We start from the raw sequence: 27350 nt of genomic DNA on the forward strand, positions 1-27350 counted from the left end.
TACCTTCTCCATGGCGGCACAGATGAGTCTAGCACACAAACGGAAGGCAAGGATGGCTAGATTTACAAAGCATGTAGCTCAGTAACTTGAAGCCACAGATATTTTCAAAGGAGTGGGAAATGCTGAGGGGACTGGGTTTGTTCAGCCTTGGGAAAAGAAGACTCAGGGTAGATCTAATTATCCTGAGCCAATATTTAAAGCATGGCTACAATATACAAGGACCCACATGAAAAGATGAGAGGTAATGGATAAAAGGTAATCCTGATTAGATTGTGGTTAGACACAAGAGGAAAAATTTTCACAATGGGAATATCAACCATTGGAATACATTCCCGGGGAAGTGGTGGGTTCCACAACATTGGTCATATAGGATTCATCTGGATAGGGTGTTGGGCCGTCTTTCCTGGACTGTGTTTTTGACAAGGCAGGTTGGATTAGATGATCCTTGAGGTTCTTTCCAGCCTCTTGTTCTGTGATTCTGTGAACTGCATTGCTACTTGTCATTCTGAGTTTCTTTTGATGTTTGTGGGTTTTGGGGTTTTTTTGTTTTGCCTACCATTGAATGGAGCTTGTAATGGAGCTATTAAGAATAATGAATTTTTTTCAGACCAGACTTGCTTCTTAAAGACATGGTGCACTAACTCCATGTGCAACTGCTCCTGTAATATTTTTCTGTTGTTCATGGTCTCCAGTATGAACACCTTACTTTTTACTGCAAAAAAGCCATCAGGAAAAGTAATGGAAGGGAATTTCTACTGAGCATTCAGCTTGAACATGTAATAAAGACTTCATTTTCAACAGCAGAAAAAAGTAATGTGCATATTAGGCAAAATCGGTCTCTTGTGTGATTAATTTTATACAGCTCCTTTTAGATGAACTGCTAATAATACATTCAAATCCTTAGTTTTTGATGCAGAGCTAGGGTATGTTAGGTATTGAAGTAGTGAGATGATACAGAGCAGTGGAGATGCATTATTGGAGGCAGCTGATAAGGTGTTAGCTTGTGGTTCAGTTACTTCCAAGTTTGTCTTTGCTATGTGTTTTGACACAGAGCCTGAGGAGCCAGGAACTGGCACAGGCAGTCTTTAAAAGTCATACCTGGAAGATTTTTAGTAATAAGGCTTTTCTAAGTTATATTTTCTTTAGAGAAAAAAGTGAGTATTGCTGAATATTACTTAGTAATGCTTTGTACAGAGTATGAACAAAGTCCTGTTCATGCTTTCAGTCTGGTAAGTATTTACTAGTGTGCATCAAAGATGGTCTGTTAAGCATTAGTTCTGTAAGTGGTACTCTTGAAGTTAAGCCACAGGAGAACTTATGGTCCTCTTGGCTTCAGCCCTGTCATTCTGAGAGTTCAGGACTCATTTGTTTTTTTAACAGGCTTCATATGAAAAGATTGCTTCTGGGCTGTTGGACCTTTGCCTTTTTGGTGGACCTTTTCTAGCTGCTCAGAAAAAACACAGCTTCAGTGAGGGGAGTAAAAGTTGGTGAATCAAGGTGGTTTTGGGGATTTTTTAGGCACTAGCCATTAACCTGCCTTTTCTTTGAAAGAGTGATTCAAGATGGAGTAAAATTCCTATCAGATTCAGGAGACATAAAGTAACCTGCTTACTGTTCTGTAAAAATATCAACGGCTGCACTACTGTTACTAATAAATTGAAGGGAAACTGTGCACCCTGGTCCTGCTTTGTTTTCTGAACAATACAGTGCTAAGTATTGATTGCCATAGAGACTTAGGTCTTGCTCGAATGGAAGTTGACATTAAAATCCTGAAGCTTTTTGGGGTCTTAAGATTGCTTACTGATACTTAAACTCCTGAATTAAATTCACCTAATTCGACAGATATTCTAAATATTGCCTGTTGCCCACCAGCTATTTGAAAACAAAGCAGCCTGCTCAGGTTTTTGTCTAGAATCAGTCTTAATCACACAGATTTGTTGGAAGGAACACCATTTCCATTACCTTAAATTTGATTTAATAATAACCTTGATAAAATTATTTTTCAGATTGCAGGTTTTTTCTTTTTTAATCTATTTTTACATAGCTGTAAGTTCAAAATAAAAATTGTTTACCGTCACTTTGGTGTTAAGGTGACTTTGTTTTTCCTGGTTGAAAAATATTCAGCACCCCATTACCTCATTGATCACTAGTACATATAAAAAGAAATAGATTTCTCTTTACTGATTGTAGTTGTTTTGGAAACTTCCAAGGAAAATCACTTAAGGAGCTGGTGGCGTGGAAGAATGTTGAGGACTCCATGTTAATGTTCAGAGTGTAGTACTGAGGGGTTCTTAGTTACTGCTTGATTCTAGTTTCCATAGTGTTGCAGCTTAAATGTAGCTGTTGCCTGTGTATTGTAAATGTATTTTGATGGGATCAAGTGAAAGTTTCTAGAAGCTTTAAAGTACTTGAGATGACTGTCTGGGACAAGATTTAATTACTGGGTTTTGTGAAATACAGATGTATTGTGACACTTGCAGCTTGAGAAAAATGAGCAAATGCTAGTGTAATCTTTCCTCTTTTTGTGGCCTGCTTGTTTTTTACCTTTTGATAGTCACCTTTGTTTTTTTTAGCATGAGTGCATCAATGGACAAGTTTATTGAATGTTACTTCACTGAGAAGTATCTCTTTAGTACTAGTTCTAAGAAGTCTTGTTTGTGAAGAACTAGGATCAGTCAAAACTTCAGCATTGCCAAAAGTCTCATGCTTTTTGTATGTTAGGTCTGTTCTCTTCTTTAACTCTGAAGCAGATCCTTGTGCTGATGCACTGGGCATCATGAGGCTATGTGTGGGTCCTTCTATCCTGTATCTGTTCCTACTTCCTGTATCCCCTTACCCACTATCTCAGGTACTCAGTGTGGTAGTTCAGGGCTTTGAGGAGTTTTTCAGACATAATCCAAATACAGTCCAAGTTCATTCTACCTTCTTGTTGTTCTGTCTGGGAAGAAGTGTCTTCTTCTGTGCAGATTGTTGCAATAATCTTCATTCCAGGAAGGGGTTTTGTAATGAATTTGTTTGGAGTAGATGGTGTGCAAATATTTAAAGGTGTATGGTTTGTTTGTTTTTAAGAAGCCTTTCATACTTAAATAAAGTGAAATGATTGAATTAGACTTCCTGAATCTTTAAAGGATTAAAGATAGTATTGTGCCTTCAACTGTATGTGTAATATTTCTGGGTTTAGATATCTTCATGTGATGCAAACAAATCTTGAACACTCAAAGGTATCCTTAACACTTTGAAACTATTATTGGTACACATAATTCTTCTGTCTTGTGTACTTGAGGGTACCAGTTTTGGTCATCATCTGTGTGTGGTTCTGCATAGAGTTAGAATCATAGCATATCCTGAATTGGATGTGCCAATGCTTATCCAATGCTGAATTGGCTTTTGCCATGCTTACATTAATTCTGTACCCTGATCAATATAGAACAAGTATTGTCTGTGTTTCTTTAAAACATACTCAATGCATTTGTGCTGAGAATTTAAATGTCTCTTTAAAAACAAGTGAACGACCCAGATTTGTTGTAGATCTACCTGAATTTATGATTTCTAAAAGGGAGATAGCTTTTGTTTTTCAAATCACAGTTTAAAGCAGTCATTTTACAGAGCCTTTAGATTACCAGTTGTGTATATTTGCTTTAGGATCTAAAGTATCACTTCAGCTTCAGGCTAGTGAATGTGGTAAGGGCTGTCTCCCCTCTTTTCTCAGAGAATGTTGTAGTAAATTTTTTTGCTTTTGTCTACTGTTGCTTTTTGTCATGACTTTATTCTCCCCTCAGTGGTTCAGATGGAAGATCGATAGTTGGTCAGTGTGTCTCTTAGTTACACTAGTGAAGGCCCTGTTAGGATTTTTAAGTTAGAGATAATGAATGGCGTTACTCATTAACCTAAATTTCTGTGCAATCCAATTTCCTTAGATCTTGTCATAACGATTGGTTACCTAGCTGGCTTAAATGCAGTAGTTTGAATATGAAATGAACTTAAAACAATTGGGCTGGGGTGAACTGTTTTGCATGGTAAGCAGAAAATAGGCTAGAAAATACTATGGTAGAAAAAAGTGTAAAACATCTTTCATCTTCAGAGTATTTCACTTTCCTTAACCTTAAATGTGATTTCAGTTTATTTTAAAGTAAGATCTGAAGCCTGGGATTGAGAGGTTTGGTTTTGAGTATCCATGTTTATACTGTAAAGGTGTTTGTTCTCATTAGGTACAATGAAGCAAATCTTCCATATAATTGCATTAGTGATACGTGACATTAAAGCTTAATTGGCTTATTTTAAATATCTTGCACATCAGTTTCCTTCAGATTGTGAAAATTGAAAAGGTCATGAGTGCAGTTTAATATTCCAGGGTGAGAGATTTCAATTTTAGTACAATTTGTAGAGATTTAATTAGGAAACATGACTAAAAGAAAAAGGATGTTGAATGCAAATTAATGCTGTTCATTAGAGTATAGAAGCTGAAACATCTTGAAGTATTGTGGAAATTTGATTGCAGATTCAGTACGCACCTTGATTGATTTTTTTTTTTTTATTTTTTAAAGTAGAAGTTATTGTGACTGTTCTTCAGGGTGTATACTTAATCTAATTGTCATAAGCACTCTAAATATGCTTCCTTTTTCATGGAATTCTCTTCTAACCAGTATTTTTGTTTTGCAGGAGATTGATGAAGCCTGCAAGAGGATAAAACGTGAAATTGATGACTTAGGTCCTGAAGTTGGTGACATAAAAATCATTCCATTGTATTCCACCCTTCCTCCACAGCAACAGCAAAGAATTTTTGAACCTCCCCCACCAAAAAAACAAAATGGAGCAATAGGAAGAAAGGTAAATACTGTGTTAGTATTCTGTTCTGCAAGGAGCTACTCATAGTTGCATGGGCCATGAAATATGACTTTCAGCTCCTTTAAATATACTTTAACAGCAATGAGTCAAGGGTTTTTTTTTATGAAGCCTTAAAAATGCAGTCTTTTATCACATTAGAATTTTTAGATAATTTGAAATTTGTCTCTCCGTACAAATCAAAGTTCTGTCATCCATCTATATAGGGCCAGGATGTTTTGGTAACAGTTTGATTTGAGTGAAAGGAAATGGCATTCATTTAAGTTTCTTATGTGAAATATGATTTATGTGGAGGATGGGATTTTTTCCATAAGTAATTATTTTGAGATGTGCTTCTCCCCCCCCTGTTTTTTTTTTTGAGACACTTAGGGCTGTCTCTTAGGGGTAGATTATCAGGCAGGTTTACCTGTTTCTTAAAGTTTATGAGAAGGTGCAAGTTAACACAAGTATATTGAAGTTCAAGGTTTGTATTTTTGTAGTAGTAAACGAGGAATTTAGGTTCTTTCATTAGGCAAAATTGAGAAACTGAAAAACTTAAAATGGCACAGTGAATGTTGTTCATTAAATTATTATGTCAATGCTCCAATAATCCATAGTGGAAGCTGTATTTTTTTTAAGAAAAAGTCATATTAAAGCTTCCTGAAACAAAACTCCTGCTCTGCAGAACTGGCAGTCACAAAGCTAAGATTTTGAAGGTCAAAGCTGAATCATACTATGTGCTCTAGGCAGGGTTTGTTCCTTGATTATTTTTGTTTTTCTGCAGTACAATGCATGTATAATACTAGTGACAACTTTCTAGTGTTCTGGAAGAATAAATCAGTTATTAAATTTAGTGAAATTATCTTCATCTTCCTGCAGAAGTTGATTGCAGAAAGTATTCAGTCTCAAATCATTAAACTAATGCTGCAACAAAATTGTATTTACAAATGACTTAAATGAATGAAATTGCTTTTAAGTAATAAGTGGTAGCTATGTGTTTAATTAATTTTTCACTCATGTTTAAAACTGTGCCCTTCAGAATAGGCAGGTTTTGGTTTTCTGCATGAGAGGATAGCAAGTGCAGAATGTAGTTTTTGTTATGTTGAAATGACAGAGCCAGTACCAGCCTCTGAGAGGAAGACACTCTTGGTGTAGCAGCTGTTTTACTACAAGAAAAGTTTTTATGCCCAAAAGATGCCTGCTATAGGGAAAGCAGGCACAGCATGTAGGCAACAGACTTAGACCTATGAAGTTTCTTTTCCTGTTTGGTTGAAATATTCTGGCTTCCACGCTGTATTTTTTATATCCATAACAAATCTTTCTACGGGTGGAAGTGCATCGGTATTGTAATTTTTTTAAATGTTGGCTTAGTTTTAGTTAGTGATTAAGGTATGTAAAGAAAAACTGTGGTGCTGTGCCTGTCTATTTAAGAAAATGTCTGTTTTCATCCAGTCCTTTGTGGGAGTTGAACCTAGATTTTAGCACTGCTGAGGAGGGAGCTAGTAGGTGATCTGAATCCTTTCAAAGGCTCTAATGGTCATACAAGTGTAAGTGAAGTGCTTGCAGTAACTTAAGTATCTCCTGAGCTTTAAATTCATGGAATGAGAGATGCTGGAAGTAGTGTGGCATTTTGCTGTAGTAGTGATGGTAACAGCTAGAAGTGATGCACCTTGACAGCTTTGCACTTTTTTGTCCTCTTTGAGCTAAGAAAGCAGCTGTTATTGTGAGAAGGCTTAAGATTTCAGACAAAAATTCTGATTAACTAGTGAGAATGTTTTTTTTAATTGAGGAAGACAAATATGACTTTAACGTTTCTATTGTCCTATGTTAAAGGCTCCTTGTCATCTTATCTCTTCTTTTCAAACTGTGTTCTAGTTTCTGTTTCAGCAATCTTAAGCATTGCTCGTTAATACATATGCAGTACAGATATGGTTTTAGATGTCGATACTATGTATGTTTTAATATTCAAAACAAAGTTTTTAAATTTAAATCTCAGAAACTGCAAAACTATAGCTAAGGTTTATTATAATTTATTATTTTGCATAGTTAAGTGCTAATTTCAATTGTTTGATGTTCAAGTAACTTTGTATTTTGATTTAAACTTGAAAGATAATTTCTTCTGCCTTTTTAAAAGCTTCTTATTTTTTTAGAGTCATTGCAATTTTTTAAGCAATGTGACATTAACAAATGATATCTGTATGTGCAACAGAATCCACTGTATAAATAACTTATTTCCTTCTACTTTAGGAAAGTTCTGTATAGATTAAATGAATTCACATACAAGTTAAATTGTTGTACCGCTGTGGACTAAGCACACTAACTGTATTCAGTTCCTGATATTGAAGTGTCCTAATAGGAATCTGTGGCTAAAAGCAGGACAGAAACCTTTTGTCTCTGCTCCATAATTAGTATTTGAAGAATCTGAGTGTGGATGGTTCTGTACATTAGCAGAAACAGAAAAACACAAAACTTAAATGATATATACTCTATAGCAGCAAGCTAAGTGTGGATTGACTAGACTTCTAATGTGAGAGTATGAGTTTAATTTGTATATTTAATGCTTTACAAATTTTTAATGAAGATTTATCGAGGTTTTGCACTGACTTGCACTGATATTTATAGCTGTTATCTCTTGACTAATTGGTGCAGGTCACCTATGAATGATGTGTACAATATTTTATGTTTGTTTGAGGAATTACAAGTTGCATGTCATTTTAGGGTGAAACACTGTAATTCCAAAATAATTGTCAGTGTTTTTCCTAAAGTACTGCTTTCAATATATTGTAGTATTTGGGCATGCTTAGACCTTAAAAAGAGACAAGCTGAGTGTGATATGCAGCCGACTGGCAAAGTGATCAGCAAGCAGGAAGGGAAATCAGCAGTCACTGGCCTCATTGCAATTCTGAATAAGTATTAGGGGTCTCTCCAGTTCTAATTGATAAACTGAAAGCAGTAATGACAGAGTGTTCTGAAGTTAGGAAGTGAAGGGTAAGTATTTTCGATGAAGTGCTGAACAGGTTTTGGATATTTTCTGAGATAATAACGTGTAATAACCTGATTCAGTGTGGTCACTGTTGGGATGAGAGCTAATGGTATCCATAGCTTGTTGCACTGCATCTCTGGACATAAAAATTTAAATGGTGGCAAATCAAGCCTTGGAACTCTGATAGTCACCTTTGCTTTAATTTTTGCATGTGACTTAAACTTCTGAAAGGCTAAAAATGTAACATTAAAGATATGTAAAGGTGTTTGAATATCTGGTGATAGAAAAAGCCAGACATTAAATAGATTTTCACAATTGTAGCTGGAATGTGTTGATAACAGCTTTATTTCAAACCAAATTTAAAAAATACTGTGCTGGTAATGTATATAACTTTCAATTTAATATTATTTAACCAGTTTACCATGTTCAGGTTTTCATAAAAAGGTAAAAAGCTAGAATTAATACATGATGTTAAAGGGTTCTAGTATAACTCGTCATTTTGTACCAGAGATGTGAGAAAAAAAGTTAGTGGTTTGATAAGTTAAATTTTTGCTCTTCTTTTTTTCAACTAACATTTGTTATGTTAGATAGACCCATAGGGGAGCAAAAAACAGTGGATGAAAACTGCTTTCTTTTCACTAGAAGTTCCTCTGGTTAATTTCAGATCATCTGTGAAAGTGTTGGACTGCAGCTCTGGTAGTGATTAAGTGATGGAAAGTTTACTGAAAGTTATTTGTGCAGAGACAGAATTGGAGCCCTTCATCTTTAGGATGAAGTAGTTTCATTTAGTTGTTTGGGGTTTTGTTGGGGTTTTTTTTGACAGGTTGTGGTATCCACTAACATTGCTGAGACATCATTGACAATAGATGGCGTCGTGTTTGTGATTGATCCTGGCTTTGCAAAACAGAAGGTAAGTACTATTTTTTTCTCTTTATAGTAGGAAAGGTGATGGAATCTCATTTGCTCAGGCTTCTCTTCCCTTTGCACACAATGACCTGTCTTTTTTACAGTTGAAATCCTGAACTTGGTTGGTTTGGATTTGTTTTGTTTATAACTTAGGATTCTTACAGGTTGCACTTAGTCTGCAAACTTTAGATAAAATAATTAAAAAAAAAAAAAAGAAATGTGAGAATTCAGTGTTTGACTTGGAATATAGTTTTTCTAGATACTTTAGGAAGGGCAGTTTTGTACTGTTAGTCTATGCTTGAGGATGCTCAAGTAAAACAAATTGTATGAAAGTAAATAAAAGTAGTTCTAGAAGCCTTCTCGTCTTTTAAGTCACTGTAGAAAACTCCAGCACGAAAACGAGAAGAAATGATCACTGCTGTTTCATGTCAGTATTTATCATGTACTGTTGCCTCCCTGAAGAGTGTAATCAAGCTCGTATTGTGGTTCTTGGAACATCATGGGCTGTTCAGAGGAACTGAAGTAGCTTCTACAGTCAACCCAGTAACTACATAAAATAAAATATGAATGTCACTGGCTTCATGTGTTTTTTTCATTAAATGTAGCTTTCTTTATAACTTGGTTTTTTAGTATTTTCCTTTAATAGTGGTAAACATTTTTTATCCTTTTTAACTTTTGCAAAATGAGACAGACACACAGCAGAATGTGAGCACAGCCAGTGTATTTTTATGCACAAATTTCAATCACCATTGAGGCTGAACTTTTTTCACAAATAGTTCTTTTTACAGAAGGTATTCTTCCAGTATAAGAACCAAGGTTTCTATACATATTTTATACTGAATCATACCAGAAAGGTCTTAAAACGTGGACTGAAAATGTCTTCAGCTGAAACTACTGTTTGACTACTGCCTTCATTTTCAGTGTATTCCTTTCCATGACCCCTTTGAGTTGGCAGAGCTGCTGTTTAGCTACAACTGCAGTGGAAGTTTAGTGCTGTGGTAGTCTGCATGTACCCTTGAAATACAGTTTTTGTCATCAGCCTGATCTTTACAGTTTCATGATGTTAGATTAATGGTAGATTTTTCTGATCTTGAATATGATTTTTCAACCTCGTAGTGATGCCTAGAGAGGCTACCTGGAACAGAAGCTAGACAGTGTTAAAGGAATAAAGTAGGTATTTATTAAAAGGCCTTCAGAGGATACACCGTGGGCAATACAAGAGCCTGGCTGTGGCTCTACCTAAGATGGATGCCTGGTCTGAGTTTTCACACTTTTATGAGTTTTGGTCCATTTACATATTGGGGTTAATTGTCCAATTACAGCTTCAGGTTATGATGTCCCATCCTCCCAGATTGGTCTCCTCAGTTCACCGTTTACACTTTTTGGGCCCAAAGCTGTAACGCTGTCCTTGGTTCTCAGGCTGGAAAAGGATTGTTTTGTCTAACTAAACTCTGAGGAGAACTTGCTAACACTTAATATGAAGTTCAGAGTTAGACTAAAGCAGTACAGAATCTGAAAAATACGAAAGCTAAAACTTAAGACATCAGTAGTTATATCAAGACAACAGTTTTATGGGAGTTTTTAAGCACTGTGAGTGTTTAGCACTCTGTAGAACAAATTGGACACGTTCCATTTGCCATGAAAATCTTATCTAAAAATACATTTAAGAACAGGGGGCCTGGCAGGAGTTGCTGTTAACAGATGAATAAAAAATGCTGTTCTCTAGGCAGTTGTATTTGAAGCTCTCCAGAGTCTTCTGTAGCCAGTTCTTTTTTTTCCTTTTCAGATAGATACATACAACTTGTGCAGAAGCTGTGTTAAACAATAAGTTTAAAGCAGTTTGGGTAGTTGTCCTATCATGAATACTGTTTATTCTTTTACCTTCTGTCCTGCTCTGCCTCCACTTTGAAATAGGTGTACAATCCTCGGATCAGAGTGGAGTCTCTCTTGGTGACTGCAATCAGTAAAGCTTCTGCCCAGCAGCGAGCTGGCCGTGCTGGTCGTACTAGACCAGGCAAGTGCTTCAGGCTTTATACAGAGAAAGCCTACAAAACTGAAATGCAGGTAAGATTGTGGTTTTTACACTGTGTTTATATGAATGTCTGATTCATGTTGTTGAGTGCTGTGGTATTAAACAAAATGAGAATTTGAATACTTCTGTAGTATAAAGTGTCTGAAGAAGTGTTACAAATGTTCTTTTTTTTTTTCCCCCCCTCATCCCCCCAGGACAACACATACCCTGAAATTTTGAGGTCTAACTTAGGATCTGTAGTATTACAGCTCAAGAAGCTTGGTATAGATGATTTGGTGCACTTTGATTTTATGGATCCTCCAGGTATCTCTTTCCATCTTTACAATCTTTATTTTTATGACTACTTTATATAATGACAACATGGAATAAATTCTCTCTTTTTTTTTTCTGTTTTTTTTTATATTGTAATCTGTAAGGAATTGTCTTTTATTTATCCTGAAATTTAGTGCTCTGTGTCATATCCAATCAAGCTTTTTGTTTCTGTGTAAGATATTTTAGTGGAACCAAGGAAGCTACTGAAAGCCCCTTGCCTTCAGAGAAAAAGAGAAAATTCTTGGCATTACAAAGTCTGTTATTTGAGGTTTTTATTTATCACCTCGATTTCACATTCTAATTTTGCAATCAGTTAACAACTCTTTGTAAATAAAATGGGCTGGTGTTTTTAAAGCTGAATAAATGGCTTGGTTCTCACTGTAGTTTTTATGCATCTTTTTTGTAAGTGTTAAATGTTAATATACACTTCAGAAATAAGTGGATGATATTGCTAATCTGATTTACTTTTCTGTCATATATGAATAGGTGAATTAGTTGTTTTTTCCCCTAAAATAAAAATTGGACCTAGTCTATAAGTTTTTTTAATAGTTCTACAGAACAGTTAAAGTCTTTGTTCTGTGTAACATGTATGACAGCTTAACAGAAAGACTTTTGGATTTCATTTTATTTTTCTTTGTGTGTTACTACTGACTGTGTGAGGAATGCAAGATAAAGAGGACATTATTACTGGCTTTCTGAAAGACTGTAGGTATCTAGGGTTGACATGGCTGAAATTTTAGGACTATTGATTTATTTAGTATGGAACAAGGGGAAAAGTATTTGCAGGGAGAAGTGATATTACTGGTACTGAATATTTCACAGTGCCACTGCTGTCTGAATTTTGAAAAGCAGTAATTGTCAAATATTCAAAGCTTATTATTAATTTTAAAGCTTTTCTAAGTAAGCTCCCTTCCTGCCACCCTCATTCATTCATGCTTGGTATTGCTTGTGTATTGGCAACAGTTTTGCATTTGGGCCCTAGCGAATGGAGAACCCAAAAAAAAAGAAAAAGATACCTAGTAACAGTCTGTGCTTCCTTGGTTTTTGCTGATTCAGAGCCATTTACTCTGAATCAGCAAAATGTGCAAATTTACTTCTTTTTTTTCCTTTCTTTCAGCTCCTGAAACTCTGATGAGAGCCTTAGAGCTTTTAAATTATCTGGCTGCTTTAAATGATGATGGAGACTTGACTGAGTTGGGATCCATGATGGCTGAATTTCCATTGGATCCTCAGCTGGCTAAAATGGTTATTGCAAGCTGTGACTACAACTGTTCTAATGAGGTCCTATCTATTACTGCCATGTTGTCAGGTAATAGCAGGAAAAGAGAAACTAAACAAATTGCAGATCTTCAGTTTGGGGAAAATTTAATTTTCCCGCATCAGAAAAATAACATAAATACATTTTTAATAAAATTAGATTTGCTTTTTAAAACGTCATATATGGGTTCAGTTATTATGGATTTATGTAGAGACCTTGAAGCTAGTGAGTAGTAATGTCAAAAACTAGTGCATAAAATGATCTAAGAGTTTCCTCCTAACACCAGTTAAAGATATATATATGAATTGTTGGGGGTGGGAAACCAGACTAGTGGAAGAGAAATTTCCATTTAGGTTCATTGTCAGGCCCAGAAATGTCATCTCGACCACTAATTTTTAAGGCAGTAAAATCTGTTTCGTATTGTGCATTCTTCTGCACTTTGATAAATCACGGTCTTCCCAAAGGGATTAGAGGATAATTTCTATTAAATCGTAAGCTTGTACATGATGCATTTTTCAGTTACTAAAGGGCAAGATTGGAGAGCAGTCAGTACTTTCAAAGGAAAAAAAGAAGCTTGGAAGGAAGCTGTATCTTTATAAGAATTAACTGAGGTGTACAGTTGTACTTTGCTGCTGTTACATGAATAGCTCTGCATTGTAGCAGATCTGCTTGCTGAGTGAGCTTAATGAGAGGAAAATGTTACCAAGCAAACCTTGTGTTTAATTTCCCCATTGTAGAAGTGACTTTGTTTTATGACTAGAGGTCATAGGACAAGCAGCAGGTTTTAATCTGTTGTGAAAGTGGGGGTGCTCATACTCATAAGAACGCTTTTGTCTTTGGGATGTGATAATTTACCAGGCTCTCCACAGTGCAGGTGTATTGCTGACATGCTTGACTTGGTTGGGTAGAGAAAAAAAAAAAGTTTTGACTAAGTGTAAAATTTGTTGCTTCAGTTTAGTTTTACAGTATATTTATATGAACGTTTTTAAGAACAAGTTAAAATGTTTGTTTCAGAGTTATGATTGTTCAGACTCAGAGCAGATGGGCAGGGCAGAATCATAATATTTTTCTTTAATTAAATGGTAGCCTTAATTGCGGAGGTGGTGGTAGGTTGGTGCCTGTCTTTCTCTTCTCTTCCCCTTCTCCCCCCAGTATTTACTACAGAACAAATCAGTTTAGTGTTTTTGTCTGTGGCCTACAATTGATTTGCCTTACTCCTTTTCCAATTTACCTTTCCCCAGGCCATGATATCTTCTTTGTTTTAAACCACAATTAACATAATGATAAATAAGTTTCGGGGGGAAAATAAAAAATGGATTTAAGCTGGTTAATGTATCGGTCATAACTAAAACAGTACTCTTACAAAACCCATAGGTCTTTGTGAGGGCTGTTTCCCAAAGGAAGCAGTTTAAACCAGCAGCATAATAGTGTATTTTGGTGCATTAGGTGGACATGAAGATTGTCAGGTTGTTGATAGCAATCCATGTATTTAGTTTGGATTGAATGGGAAACTAGGTGACAGAAAAGAGCAAAAATAGCATTAAAAATGAGCAGATTAAATGAGCAAATTAAATTATTATACTACATTTTATAAGAGCCATGGTGTCATGCTGTGGTATGGAAAGTACTGTTACTTTTCGAAACACTGAGTTAAGACAGTGATAGAATAATCTGGAATTTGCTTTTATTAGTATGAGTTAAATTTTAAGATATACTTGATATTATCTCTTTTTTCAAATGCAGGACCCCTTATACTGGGTGTTTATTTCATGCCTGCATTTCAGTTTTCTTTAATGCATTGGTCTCTGTTGATTTGTTACCATGATTCACTGTTACAGTGTGAATTTTTTCCCTCAAGTTGCATCTCTGGTATTCAGCTCACAATATTTGGGGCTTCTATACATATTTAAGACTAAAGAAAAGCTACATAACACTGCATAAAAAAAGCCCTCATTTGATAGGGATACATCATATGCAAAGAGGTGTTCTCATGTGATTGCAGGGCTTCAGTTAATGAGAAAACTAATGTAGTCCTGAGCAGCTGGTAAAAGATAAAGGATTTTTAGTATTTAATCGTTAATTTGAAATTTAATCTCTAAAAATTACACTTAAAACCAAACTGATTTATTCTTCTGGTGTAGAGCTCTATAAAGTATATCACAAAATGGGTAAGGTTGGAAGGAATCACAGTGGGTGACCTGGTGCAACCTCCCTGCTCCAGCACATCTCTTATAACTACTTTCAAGATCTTGTGGATTGATATCAATCCTACAACATACTAGAATGTTGACTGACCATGAATTAAGTTGGCTACAATACTATTTATGGTCTTTGCTAGTTTGTGTCTGGAAAAGAGATTGTAAAATACGATTTTTGGATGGAAGTGAGACAAGTCAGATGTATGTAAGAGAATATAATGATAGAGAAAGCTCATCATGTTGCATTTTTAGATCTATATTTTTTATTTGAAGTAGTGCCAAAGGACAGTTTAACCTTCCACCACTACCGCTACCATCACAGTCTTTAGACTTATTAATACCTTCATTCACATGTTTCTGTATACCAGTGCTGATAGCAATACCACATGGGAAGAGACTTGATTTTGGTGTGTTCTGTCTAGTAACAGACTTGGGATAATCAAACCTCAAGTTGGTTTAGACTGTACCAGTACACTACAGTTTCAGAAAAATTTACATTGTCTGTAGGGGCTTTCTGAAAAAGCAGGTTTGTCATTAAAATGTTTCATTCCATGGGGTACTAGCTCCTGGTAGAGCTATCAGCACTGGATTTGAACTAAGATTTGTTTAGCCTTCCAGTCTGTATAGGTAACCTTGATGGCCTTCAGACTAGAGCTTTTGATGCATACATATAATTCTATTTAAATAATCAGGTACTCTGTAGCTTTGAAACCCTCTTGTCTTACAGATGTGGTTAGGTGTTGATGTACCAAATCAAGGTAGTAAACAGTCCAAGATGCAGTTGGAGGCCATCCTGCCCTGCCCTATGCTCTGTGAACTGACCTAGCTAGGCCTTGTTCCTCTATCTGTGAATGCGTGACTCATCGATATGGGCGTTTGTGTTGGGCCCATACCAACCTTGTTTAGTCCCACAGTGTTTTGTTCGCCCCACGGAAGCAAAGAAAGCAGCAGATGAAGCCAAGATGAGGTTTGCCCACATAGATGGAGATCATTTGACGTTGCTGAATGTCTACCATGCTTTCAAGCAAAGTAAGTCTGTGTCTGTTTTAGTAAAATTATTTATGCTTTGCTACCAATTTCCATTTCTGGGTTCCAAGGACGCTTGAAGGGCTTGGGTTTTGTTATTTAGGTGCTACTTTCTTTTGGGGGTCAAACAAAACCAAAAAACTACCCGAGCAATCTTGTAATAAACTGATGAGCATGCAAACAAGCCAGGCTTTTGAATCAATGCTGGGTAACCTTGGACAGAAGGAAGCAAGTGTTCCTGTAATTAAGAAATATTGGAAGTTTATCTAACATTAATTATAAAAAATAGGTATAATTGCTTAGTGATTTTTTTCAAGGAGAGCAGTGCAGAAGAAACTGTGAATTTGGAGAAGGATATGGTCTTAGAACAAAAACCTTTTTAATTCTAATTTCTTAATGTAGTTAAGAATTCAGTAATAAGGCTTTGGAATAGATTGAGAGGTGAAGGGATGATGCAGAGGCAAAGGGATGATGCATCAACAAGAAGTAACATAAAACTGTATTATACATATGTTTCAATTATGTAATTTCTATGGATGGAATTTAGAGAAAATGTATGATCCTCCAGCATAGCTGAAGTGTGTTTTAGCAGTTTAAAGAAGATAAGAATGAAGAGATGAAGCTAGGAGTTCTCTTCAACAATGAGAGAGTCACCCACTTTTTAAACCGACTTATATTGGTGGCAAATAAAAAGTTTGCTAAAAACTGCCAGCCATGTGAACTTGGGTGCTCCAATTATACTTTCCCGTTAGCAAACAAAAAACAAGCAGTCTTTGTACCCTGAGTAAAAAGAAATGCAGCTTAATGCCCCTTTCTGTTGCAGGTTTGATTTAGAAATTCTGTATTGAAACCTTCTAACACTGTCATTATATGACAATCCAAAATAAGTGCAATAGTCAACAAATACATTCGGTTTACAATACAAACAATAGCTGAGAAACTTTAGCGAAACATCTATAAATAAAAACGTGTGTTGCTTTTTTTTCCTGTTAACTTTTTCGTTAATAGGATCCAGAATATCTGGCCGACAATTTGTGCATGTTTCTGGAAACCATTGCTTAATACTCAGGTTACTGAGGGATGGGAGCTGTTTCAGAATCGTCTTGTGAAATTGTGAATTGTCTTCTGGAATCAGAAGACAAAATGCTGCTACTGTTTGTATATAGAACAATGTAAAACATTTATGAGTTATCCATGATGCATAGTTCAGTTGGCTCAGAAAGTAGTATGCTATGGTACTGTACAGTAGAATCATAACTGTACAACAGCTTCATTCATACTTCATTTAAAATATATTCTGTAAGGTAAAGTGCAAGAAAGAACTTTCACTTACCTTGACTTCCATAACATTCATTCTTTTCAGTGTAAATTAAGAAGAGTCTCTTCTTTCCAAGAGTTACCTTAAGTTTTAATTCTTAAGACTGGCTTTGTTGGATTATTAAACTGACAAAGATTAGAAGAGCATTACTTGAAAAGTCAGAGTGTAACTTGGGAGAACTAGGTTTCTTGATGTGAAACATGCAGGTATTTATACTGACAGAATGGCTGAGGCTTGCTGTTTCATCAGATTTCTCAGAGCTATCAGCAGTAGGAACAGTTAGAGTACAGAGTTCTGTTACAGTGGCTGTATTTTACCAGTCTCATTTACATAAACTACTGTGAGGTGTGCCACACTTGGAGAACAGACTGTATAGCTCTTAGCTTTTCCTTGAATGTTTAATTTAAGTAGGGTTTCATTTCTCAAATATGGCATAGTTATGTACAGTTATCTTGTATGTTCATTGCATGCTGCAGTTAAAGGCTGTGCAGTGTTCCTGACATCACGTTACTTTTTACACTTCAGGTTTGGAACATGGTTTTTCTAGTTGCAGGATGGGATTTTTGAAGTGTCCAATATTTAGTGGTATGGTATTTCAGTAAAACAGCAGTGATTGTGTTTATAGTATATTGGTGAGGGAGGAAAAACACCTGTTTTTCTTCTCTCCTGACCACATGCTTCCTGGATAGAAAAGTTTTGGCAAGTTATCTAGTGCAGGAAATCAACTGAATAAACCAAGAGCTGTTACCATTTATAAAAGTTTATGGTTATTTTTTTCTGGTTCATCTGACTGATGAATTGGTTAGTTGCTATTTATTTCATTTACTTGTTCTAATTTTGATTCATGTTTTCTAATGTTGCAGATCATGAGTCGGTTCAGTGGTGTTACGACAACTTCATTAACTACAGGTCCCTGATGTCTGCAGACAATGTACGCCAACAGCTGTCACGAATCATGGATAGATTTAATTTGCCTCGTAGAAGCACAGATTTTACCAGTCGAGACTATTACATCAACATAAGAAAGGCATTAGTAACTGGGTATTTCATGCAGGTATGTGTGTATTCTCGTAGGGAAAGTAGCTCAGAGTTTATGTGGCTCGTACTGTTAGTATCATTGTTATAGTTTGTTTGCTAAAGCTTAATAAATGTTACTTAAATTACATGTGGCTAAATGTATTACGATGTGCCCTTTGTCAGGTTGCTAGGTGATGACTCAAGTAGCACATTCTTTAGTCAAATGGAAAAAAAGTTGAAGGCAGTCTTATCAGTGTATCAGAATCTCCTTTCTGCTATGAGCATTCATTAGGTAACTACATAAAACATTTCAAAGTAACTGCAGAATATGTAGTTCTAAAGTTATTTGTAATCTGATATCAAAAGGGGAAATATAGTGGTATGTAAATATGAAAAAAACATGATACTTACAGACAGACAGTATTTTCATTTGTATATTTTTCCATATTTATATTTCAATTACATGAGTCAGATACTGGAGCACTTCTGTAATCTCAAGATGTATACTGTTTGAAATGCATTTGCCAGTTGAACCAGGATGCTATGGAAGCCAGTCTCCACTGCTGCCACCTGCATGCTTTGCGTTTCAGGTTAAGCATGCCCCAAACTAGAATGGAGACTGCTTGGGTTTTTGTCTATTTTTTTTTGTTTGGTTTTGGGTTGGGTTGTTTTTGGGTTTTTTTTTGCATTTTTTCCCCTTGGTCCCAACCTGCTGTGTTTTTTCTCTTCAACATTCATCCTTAAGACTGCTAGAGTCTCTTTGCTGGCTCTTGAAGATACAAACTGTGAATCTTTATCCTCATTGATTTTGGACTGTTGTGATAATGCTTTTCATAGCAAAAAAGCATTTGACGCGTCTCTGCTAGAGCCTAAAACCTCACTTCTGGAGAGGACAATCTTGTTATCTTTAGGAGGCTGACCAGTGCCATTGCATTTCCCGATTTTTCCCTTAGACTGCACTCTTGTGATGTTCAAACACAAACAGTTGATCAGTGCTGTGCAGGTGAAGATGGCATGGGCCTGACAAGCACTGCACTTACACACCCAAACTGGGGCATGGACTTGGGCACCCTGTCCTTAAACCACCCCTGCTAAGTGTTGTCTCCAGGGCTCAGCCAGCCAGTCTGCAGCAAAAACATGTTCCTGGGTTTTCAGAATACAGAAATATCAATGTCAGCAACTGCATTTTACTGTAATGCAAATGTGAGATTAAGGCTGTTGGCTGCTTTTAAATAATTAAATGTTCTAAACCCTTTCTTGCTGTAACCTTTCAGACAAGTAGGCTGTAACTGTGTTCAGTCCTTGAATTTGGGGCATGTTTTCTGCATATTTCTTGGCACATGCTTCAGAACACATTCCCCCCTACACCTTTAATTCTGTAAATGTTTTGAAAGACAAAGAACAGTTCTGCCCAGCATTCCATTTTGGGCCCCAGGCAGGTCTGAGCACCACAGCTGCACTTTCGTTTGGCACTATACCCCATGCCTTCTTTCACTTAATTGGACCTGTGGGAAGACCATGTACTTGGAGGTTGGTGTGCTCTTCATTTGTTTTATGTTTCTTTGTGCAAAACTCTTCCTCTAACTGGTGTTTTCCTATTAGAAAACACCTATTCCCATGCATGGGGAGCTGCACCATTGTTGGTGCAAGTAGATCTTTGGTCTCTGTATCGTAGGAGTTAAAAGATCTGGCTTGGTATTTTTGCTGTGAATACAGTAGTGAGTAGGCTCATGCAGATGAAAATTAAAGCTTGTCCAGAAGTCTCCTTGGGCTTCCATGGTCAGTAGGTTCTTTACTGCCTCCCTCACACAAAATGCCTAGTGAAATTTTTGGGGTGTATGAGGATATAGCTATAGCTGACCTGTTGGAACTATTTGGAGTGGAAGCCATTTCAGCTGTTACTCTTCTGTTTCAAAGTATTTCTCTATTTTAGTTTGAGTTTCTTCAACTCTTAAATCTCAATGATAGTGTGGTATGTATGTGACCCTTACTCTGAACCCTTCATGATGAATTCCATTTTGCTTTAAGAAACCTTCAGTAGAAAAATTTTAAATACTCAGATGTTATTTACCAGCAGCTGAAGTACTTACAGTTGTAGTCTGTATTCACATTATACCCTCTCCAAGCTAATATTCAGGCTGTAGCATTTGGGAGCTCTTATTCAGAAAACCTTAATAATGAAATGCATACATCATCCTTTGTCCTCTTAGTTCAGAACATGAGTGGAATTCCAAGTGTGGGCACTCGCAGAATGTGTGCATGTACTCTAGATAGCTTCTGCATGTAAAGTACTGAAGTGTGTGGACAACACATAGCAGAAGTTGATTCTTCAAACTTTCTAACTTTAAAAAGGCATTGTGAAGTGGTAAAAGCAGTAGTAGCCATTGTCTTGAAATACGTCTCATTTGCTGCATGATTTAGACTTTGGTAATTGCCTACTGTCCTAAAAGAGTCATAAAAATTCACTGCAGAATTTTCTGTACTAATCAAGATATGTGGTTTAGGTCAGACAGTATAGGCTTGTACTGACTGTTGTAATAGTACTGGTTATGTAATCAGTACTAAGTACTGTATACCTGCCTTCAGTTGTGTGTCAGAGACAGATAAATGTGGAATTTCTGCTGGTGATGAATCATCTCTTTACCCTTCATATTTAAATGCAGATTTGAATTCCAGTAAATCTACCATAGACAAGCAAAGTGAATAGTAAAATAATTTAAAACTGTCAACAGTTCCGTGTATAGTAGAACTTACAGAACAATAGATATTGACAAGTTAAATGTCTTTTAAAATTTTTGTGCTGTGTCTTAGATTTCTTCTAGTTCTTAAAATGCAAAACTTTAAAAAATAACTTTCTGTATCACACATGAGAATATGCAAAGGATATGTAAAATACAGCAAGGATGGTCTTTGCAAAAAGAGAAGCACTAATTTCTCAATTACTTTGCTTCAAACATAGTCTTAGAAAGGGAGAGGAATTGGCGTATTGTACTTCTGTAATATATTTGTAATTTGGTAATACATTTCCAGAACTAGGTATAGACTATTTCTCCTATTTCTGTTAAGTATCTAAGCATACTTTATAGAAAAATCTAAATAGGATAAATACTGTAGATTAGTGTTAGGTGGGGGTCAGAGTAATTCACGAGAATAGGTAACTACTTAATGGAGGCTTATCCCTGATACCCATTCAAAACTAAGCTTAGAATCTTTAAAGTGTTAATAGTAACTGAAGTAACTGTTGTTGAAATGAAGTAAAAAATAGTTACACCACAGAAAGATAAGGAAACTAATTGGAAAAGGCAAGCAAATTACTTCAGGATAGGTGATCTTCCTCTTAGTGATTTTGGTTTTTATCAGTTGTCAAAAGCAACTTAGGTTTTTATCATTGTATTTTCAATCTAGTATTGAAGACAGAGCAAGAACTGATAGGTGATAGTTTAAATCAGAATTTAAAGGTGGAAGGAAGTCCTGTGTTCTCAACTCAAAGAATGGGTCGGGTTGGAAGGGACTACAGTTGGATTATCTGGTCTAGCCTCCCTGCTCAGTCTCATGCTAGAGAGCATGGCACAGGATTGTGTTTAGACAGTTCTGGAATGTCTCCTGTGAGAGAAACCACAAACTCTCTGGGTAGTCTCTTCCAGTGCTCTGTTACTGCACATTAAAGAAGTTCTTCCTCATGTTCAAATGGAACTTCAATCTGTTTCTGTCTGTTGCTTCTTGTCCTGTTGCTTGGCACCACAGAAGAGAGTCTAGCTCCTTCCTCCTGCCACCCTCTCTTCAGATACTGATTAGGCACTGATGGGGGTCTCTCTTCTCAAGGCTGAACAGGTCCAGCTTCCTCAGCCTTTCCCTGTAACAGAGATGCTCCAATCCTTTCATCTTAATAGCCCTTCTGTGGACCTGTTCCGGGAGCTCCATGTCTCTCTTGTGTTGAGGAGCCCAGAACTGGACACAGAACTCCAAATGAGCTTCACTAGGGCAGGATCACCTCCCTCATCCTGCAGGCAGTGCTCTTCCTGATGCACCCCAGGATATCATTGGCCCTCTTGGCTAGAAAGGTACACAGATGAAGCTTGGAATCTTTCTTGGGAGATGTGACATAGTCAAACACAGGCTATATATATCACGGTCACTACAGAGGATAAACTTAAATGACCAATACTGTACCGGAAGTTAGATATCAAATGATTTGCCTTCTAATTAAAATCTCATTCCTGATGCTACTCAGTCTTTGGTGCTTATTTCTTGTATGGAATTATGTATATTTTGAAGTCTTTACATAATCAGGCTCCTATAATAATAGAATGGTAATAAAATAAATTTATGACACAAAGGTGGTCAGTGGTGCATTTAATAGTATTCATTTTGCTTTTTAGGAATGCAGAAGAGTAGTGTAAAACTTTTTAATAGATTCAGAAACACTCTTGCGTGTACTCCAAGCAGAAATTTTGGAAATCCAGGCAACTGCCAAGGTTCCTTTGGTGCATATTAGCATTGTTTTATCAGAAAGAACAAAGGCCAATAATTTCTCTAATCTGTCAAGACTATTGTGTCACAATGTATAGCCTTTAAATCTAAAAGGGCTGGATCTTGTGATACCATTCTTGCTTTTGAACTTCCAAGTGCATTTGGATTTAGTGTTAGTGTTTGATTGAAGACCCCTGACTTCACCTTCTATGTTCAATTACATGATAGCTAATACATAAGCACAGGCACACTTAAAATTTCAGAGGAGAGTGTGTAATTCTTGATAAAATTGTGGTGAGAATTTGAAGTGAAACATGTTTTCCTCTTGTGGTATGTGCCACTGTTTCCATTTGGGTTTGTCACATTCATAGAAAAATTATAGTTGTCTCTAAATCATCAGCCATGTGGGCTTTTCAGGGGCTGCAGAGTAATCTGCTGCAGAGATGCGTGGGCTGGCTTGGCCCTTTCCCATTCTATTAGAGTCATGTTCAAATAGCCTAATTCTTTGGGGATCTCAGGGTTCAGGTATGTTCTGTAGTATCTTGCTTGCTACCACTACTCATCAAAAATGCACCCATTTCTTCGACATAGAAACCACAGGATCATATAGACTGTGGAAGTTCATGTTCTTTATACTCTGAAAAACATCACAGAATGGCTGAGGTGAAAAGGCCCTCTGGAGGACTCCTGGTCCAACCACCCCTGTTCTTACAGGCACTGGTATTGCTTGCAAGCCAGGCTTTCAGAGGAGCTATATAAGCTGCCTCCCATTTGTCCTTGTTTGTTTTTTTTTGTCAACCTTGGTGCCTGCCTGAGCCCGTTCTAAATTCTTTCAGTTCAGTGACCTGGCAGGCCACTTGCAAAGTGGAAGCAAGAATGGGCTCGGTCATCTGTGCTGGAACAGTGCAGGCCAGGAATGAGCAGGAAAATGCAGCAGCTGGCAGATCTCTGTGGCTTGCTCTAGAGCTATAGCTTCACTGTGTATTTCCCCACAGAGTTGCCATCACTGACCCTGAAATTCTTTACCAAGGTGTGTGCCAGCAAGCACACTCTGTAGAAACAGCTAAAGAGGATAAATACTGCAGCTCATTATGCAAAGTCAATAACAAACATAACTCTACCATTACAAATTACATGCAAAAGAAAATTGTATTTGGGAAAGACAAAGTATAAGACTTCACTGTTTTAATTCATATGAGTGAGACTGAGATTCTAAAGGTAAACTGTATTGAATTTAACAGCATACTTTTCTAGAATAGAACCTAAGTAATGCATTGTTCTGTCCTTTTCTAGGAAGAAATAGAACAGGTGAAATAGATACTTCTGTATGCATGTGTACTTCTGATCTGAAAAATTCAATTGATTTTTAAACAAAACTCCCTGTGAAAAAAATTGTGATCCTACAGTAAGGTGTGCTGTGATTGTGCTAGGCCTGTGACAGATTAGTGTCTGGTCTAGTCTGGTTTTGCCTATACTGCTATTTAATGTTACAGATGTTTTATTCGGTTAAATAAAACTAGGCCTGAATCCTTACAGACAGTGTGCTGTTAATCTCCATTTAAAGGAATGTCTTCTGGTTTCCCAGACTTGAAATTAACTCAAATTGTGTGTTACAAAATTTGCAAACCATTGAAATATCTTGTTCTACTCCTAAAACATGTTCTGGATATTTGTGTCATAACATTTTAAAGAGAAGTACACTCCAAGTAAGTAATTTCTTAGTAAAGAGATATTCTGGCTTAAAACTTGAGGTAGCTTTTGTTTTAGAAGGCCAGGGGTTTTAATGTAATAGGTAGAATTTGCTCTTGACTAGGCAAAAAAATGGTGAAATATACCTAGGAATTCAAGAAAACAAGGAAGTATACAGTCTGTATTAAAGGAAAACAGCTAATGATCCTATTATAAATACGTATTTTTGATGTCTTTCAGTCATTGCCTAACCTATTTAATCTTTTTACTCTATATGTGTGTGTGTGTATATACACACAATAAGAGGAGGTTATTTTCAACTACTGGTATCAAAGGGTTAATTTTAGTTACTTGTTCTGTTAGATTAGCTGTTTTTATAGAGGATATCATTCAAAGGATAACTGTCTGCTTTACCAAATCTTAATGAGCTAGGTATCGGAGCATCTTGGCAAGGCAGGCATTATTCCCTTTCATAGAGCAAGAAGCTTAGTCAGAGGGAGGTTAATTGATTTTCACCAAGGTCACAGCACAAGTGTGTTGCTGAACCTACATTTTCCAACTCTGAAGCTCATGCTGTAGTGAGACCTCTCTTATAAGAGGATAATGTTGTGGCTTACTGGCCCCACAGTGGCTACTGCAAATGAAATGCTTGAAGGAGATGTCTATAGTAGACCACAGTTGACTTTGTGGGATGTTGCAGACCTGTCCAGTATATATTCCCTTCCTTTGTGTTTGCATTGCTGCTGTTGCAATAATGATTATTCTCTTTGGGTGATAATCATTTTTATATGTTGCTTGAATTGTGTATTAGAATATACATGTACCATGGTACTTAGCAAAAACATCTGGCATCTTGATTGTGTCTATTAAAAAAAACCACGAATACTTGAAGTGGTCAAGTAACATGCAAAATTTAGATGAGGTTTGAAAGTTGGGTTGGTTTGTTTTGTATAAAACACTTAACAATCAGCTTGAAATTGCTTCATTTAAAAATTGCCTGTGTTAATGGAAAAATGTCTTTTTATTTAGGTGGCACATTTGGAGCGAACAGGGCATTACTTAACAGTGAAAGATAACCAGGTGGTGCAGTTGCATCCCTCCACTGTTCTTGATCACAAACCAGAATGGGTGCTGTATAATGAGTTTGTCCTTACAACGAAGAATTACATCCGGACATGTACAGACATCAAGCCAGAGTGGTAAGCCAAAGTGTTCCAACAGTCATGATCTACTGTAGAGTTCTTGGGGTTTTCTTTTCCTTTTTTTAAGTTGAGGTAATTTTTTTTCACTTTTCCTGAAGCTACTTTTACAAAAATGGTTTGAGGAATGGTAGTGGTATGGACTGAGATCTTGTAGATGACTAGAGGTTTTCTTTGTGGATACTTGCACCTTTTCTTGGGTCTTGTGTTTAGACCTCTGATGCCTGGACTCTGTGTACAGTGCACAGGTTGACTCAGAACTCGTTACTTCAGTAAGCCTAGAGCTGCTTGGCGTTGTGAGGTTTGGGGGTATGTCCTAGCACCCAGTTGCACACTTGAGTGAGTTAGTTAGGAGATACCAGTACCTCAGTATCAGTGCTTCTCTTCTCAAAATCTAGGACTTCTGTCTGATTTTTTCAGAAGGCTCTGAACAGCATTTCATGCTTTCTTAAAATTCTAAGGAAAGAGATAATAATAGTGGTACAGCTTTCCATGTTATGATACTTATTCATCAGCTAAATATATCAAGGAAATCGGAAGCTTGAATCTCTGCAGACAAGCAGAGATCTGAAGCATCTTGCCTGTCTTTAAGGTTGTACTTCTAATTACCAGGTTGTAGTAAGCTTTGGGACACGAGAATCTCTTCAGATTGCTGTAATTGTACTGTTGTGCAGGAAGAGTTTAAAGATGCATAAGCTGGGAAACACAACATAAATATATATGTTGTCTGTAGTATCTTAATGCAAAATGTGTTTGAGTCCCTGCTTAGAAATCTTGGTTCAACAAATACTGTCTAACCTAAAGCAGGATCCTATGGCCTTGGTTGTACTTCTAAATTTAAAACAGCTAAGGCTGAGTTGTACTCTGACACAAGTGGTTGTTTTTGTAGACTTCTGTGGCTGATGGAGTATGACATTAAGCAGAAGCTCTGGCTGTGTGGGTTGCCATGGCAGGTACTGAAGCAGCAGCAGGAGTCTGTAAGGGGCACATGGCCAGACAGGAGCATCTCGTGAGATTCACGTGCGTGCTTTTTGCTTTGAACTTGGACACTTGCTCAGGATGGCACTGCCATTTTAAATGTGTGCATATGTGTAAATTTCAGTTAGTCTTAGAATTGCAGAATGAGCTGAAAATAATGGATAAATTTTTTTTCCTTTCAGTTGTAGAATTTCTGTAAAATGCATTTTAAAGTTTGAGTATCAGTAACAAGCTTTTCCTTTTTTGACAGGCTGGTGAAAATTGCCCCTCAATATTATGACATGAGCAATTTTCCACAGTGCGAAGCAAAGAGACAGTTGGATCGCATCATTGCCAAACTTCAGTCCAAGGAATACTCACAGTACTGAATTTATGCTTTGAACTGAAGTTATTCAGAGGACAGCTTTAAGAGATGAAAGGATTCAAAGTTCAAGTTGTGCTCTTCACTTTGGTTCAATAATGGCCTTTATTTGAAAGCTTTTTAATTTTTCTTTACAGTAAATATTCCATTCTGATTTCATAAATTAAACATCTATGCCTCCCTTTTGTGTTGACACTGTAGCTCATACTGGAAAAGCTAATCAATGTTTTGCAGTTTATTGAAAGTAGTTCTATATATAACAATGTTATAAGCATTTCTTTAGAAATGGTTGAAAATGCTTCTAAAAATGTGATTATCGACCATGGTATGCATGATCGTTGTAATTGTTGACATTCCTTTTAGAAGTTGTGAAATGTTACAACTTGTGCTTCTGTAGACACAATCTTCGGCTTCAGTACAAGGGTACTGACTTCAATAAAGTCTATTTATACTAATTTTGTGCCACAGTATGTCAGTATTTCTATTGTTTTGATTGTAATATGAGAAGACCATTTAGTCTCCCATTAAACTGCTGTTTGACATGGCAGTAGTTTAATATTTTAATACTAAAAGTACAGATGTTTAAGCAGCACAATGATGATATAATATGATGCATACAATGTTGATCCCTTGCAAACTTGTTAAAATTATTTAGGAAAACTCAAAGTGCATGCAGATGTGTTAGGAGAATGCTTTTTTCCAACATAGCCCTAAATATTTCTCAGACAGAACTGTAGTAAGGTGTCCTATAAAGTGAAGTGTGTGTGGCCAGGTAGAAATTG

At 36.6% G+C, this 27350-nt stretch overlaps 1 protein-coding gene across 1 annotated transcript in view; it reads left to right on the forward strand.

Moving 5' to 3' along the window:
- Positions 1-27023, forward strand: part of DHX15 (DEAH-box helicase 15) — a 45115-nt gene extending 18092 nt beyond the window's left edge. The window contains exons 6-14 of the mRNA XM_009099847.4: positions 4660-4827; positions 8628-8714; positions 10625-10774; positions 10937-11045; positions 12172-12363; positions 15417-15539; positions 17718-17908; positions 25060-25229; positions 26458-27023. Of these exons, the coding sequence (XP_009098095.1) occupies positions 4660-4827; positions 8628-8714; positions 10625-10774; positions 10937-11045; positions 12172-12363; positions 15417-15539; positions 17718-17908; positions 25060-25229; positions 26458-26575 (1308 nt within the window). The 3' untranslated portion in view covers positions 26576-27023. The remainder of the gene's footprint in view (positions 1-4659; positions 4828-8627; positions 8715-10624; positions 10775-10936; positions 11046-12171; positions 12364-15416; positions 15540-17717; positions 17909-25059; positions 25230-26457) is intronic.
- Positions 27024-27350: the final 327 nt, after the last annotated feature.

The sequence above is a fragment of the Serinus canaria genome, chromosome 4 (genome assembly GCF_022539315.1).
Source record: "Serinus canaria isolate serCan28SL12 chromosome 4, serCan2020, whole genome shotgun sequence".
NCBI classification, from domain to species: domain Eukaryota; kingdom Metazoa; phylum Chordata; class Aves; order Passeriformes; family Fringillidae; genus Serinus; species Serinus canaria.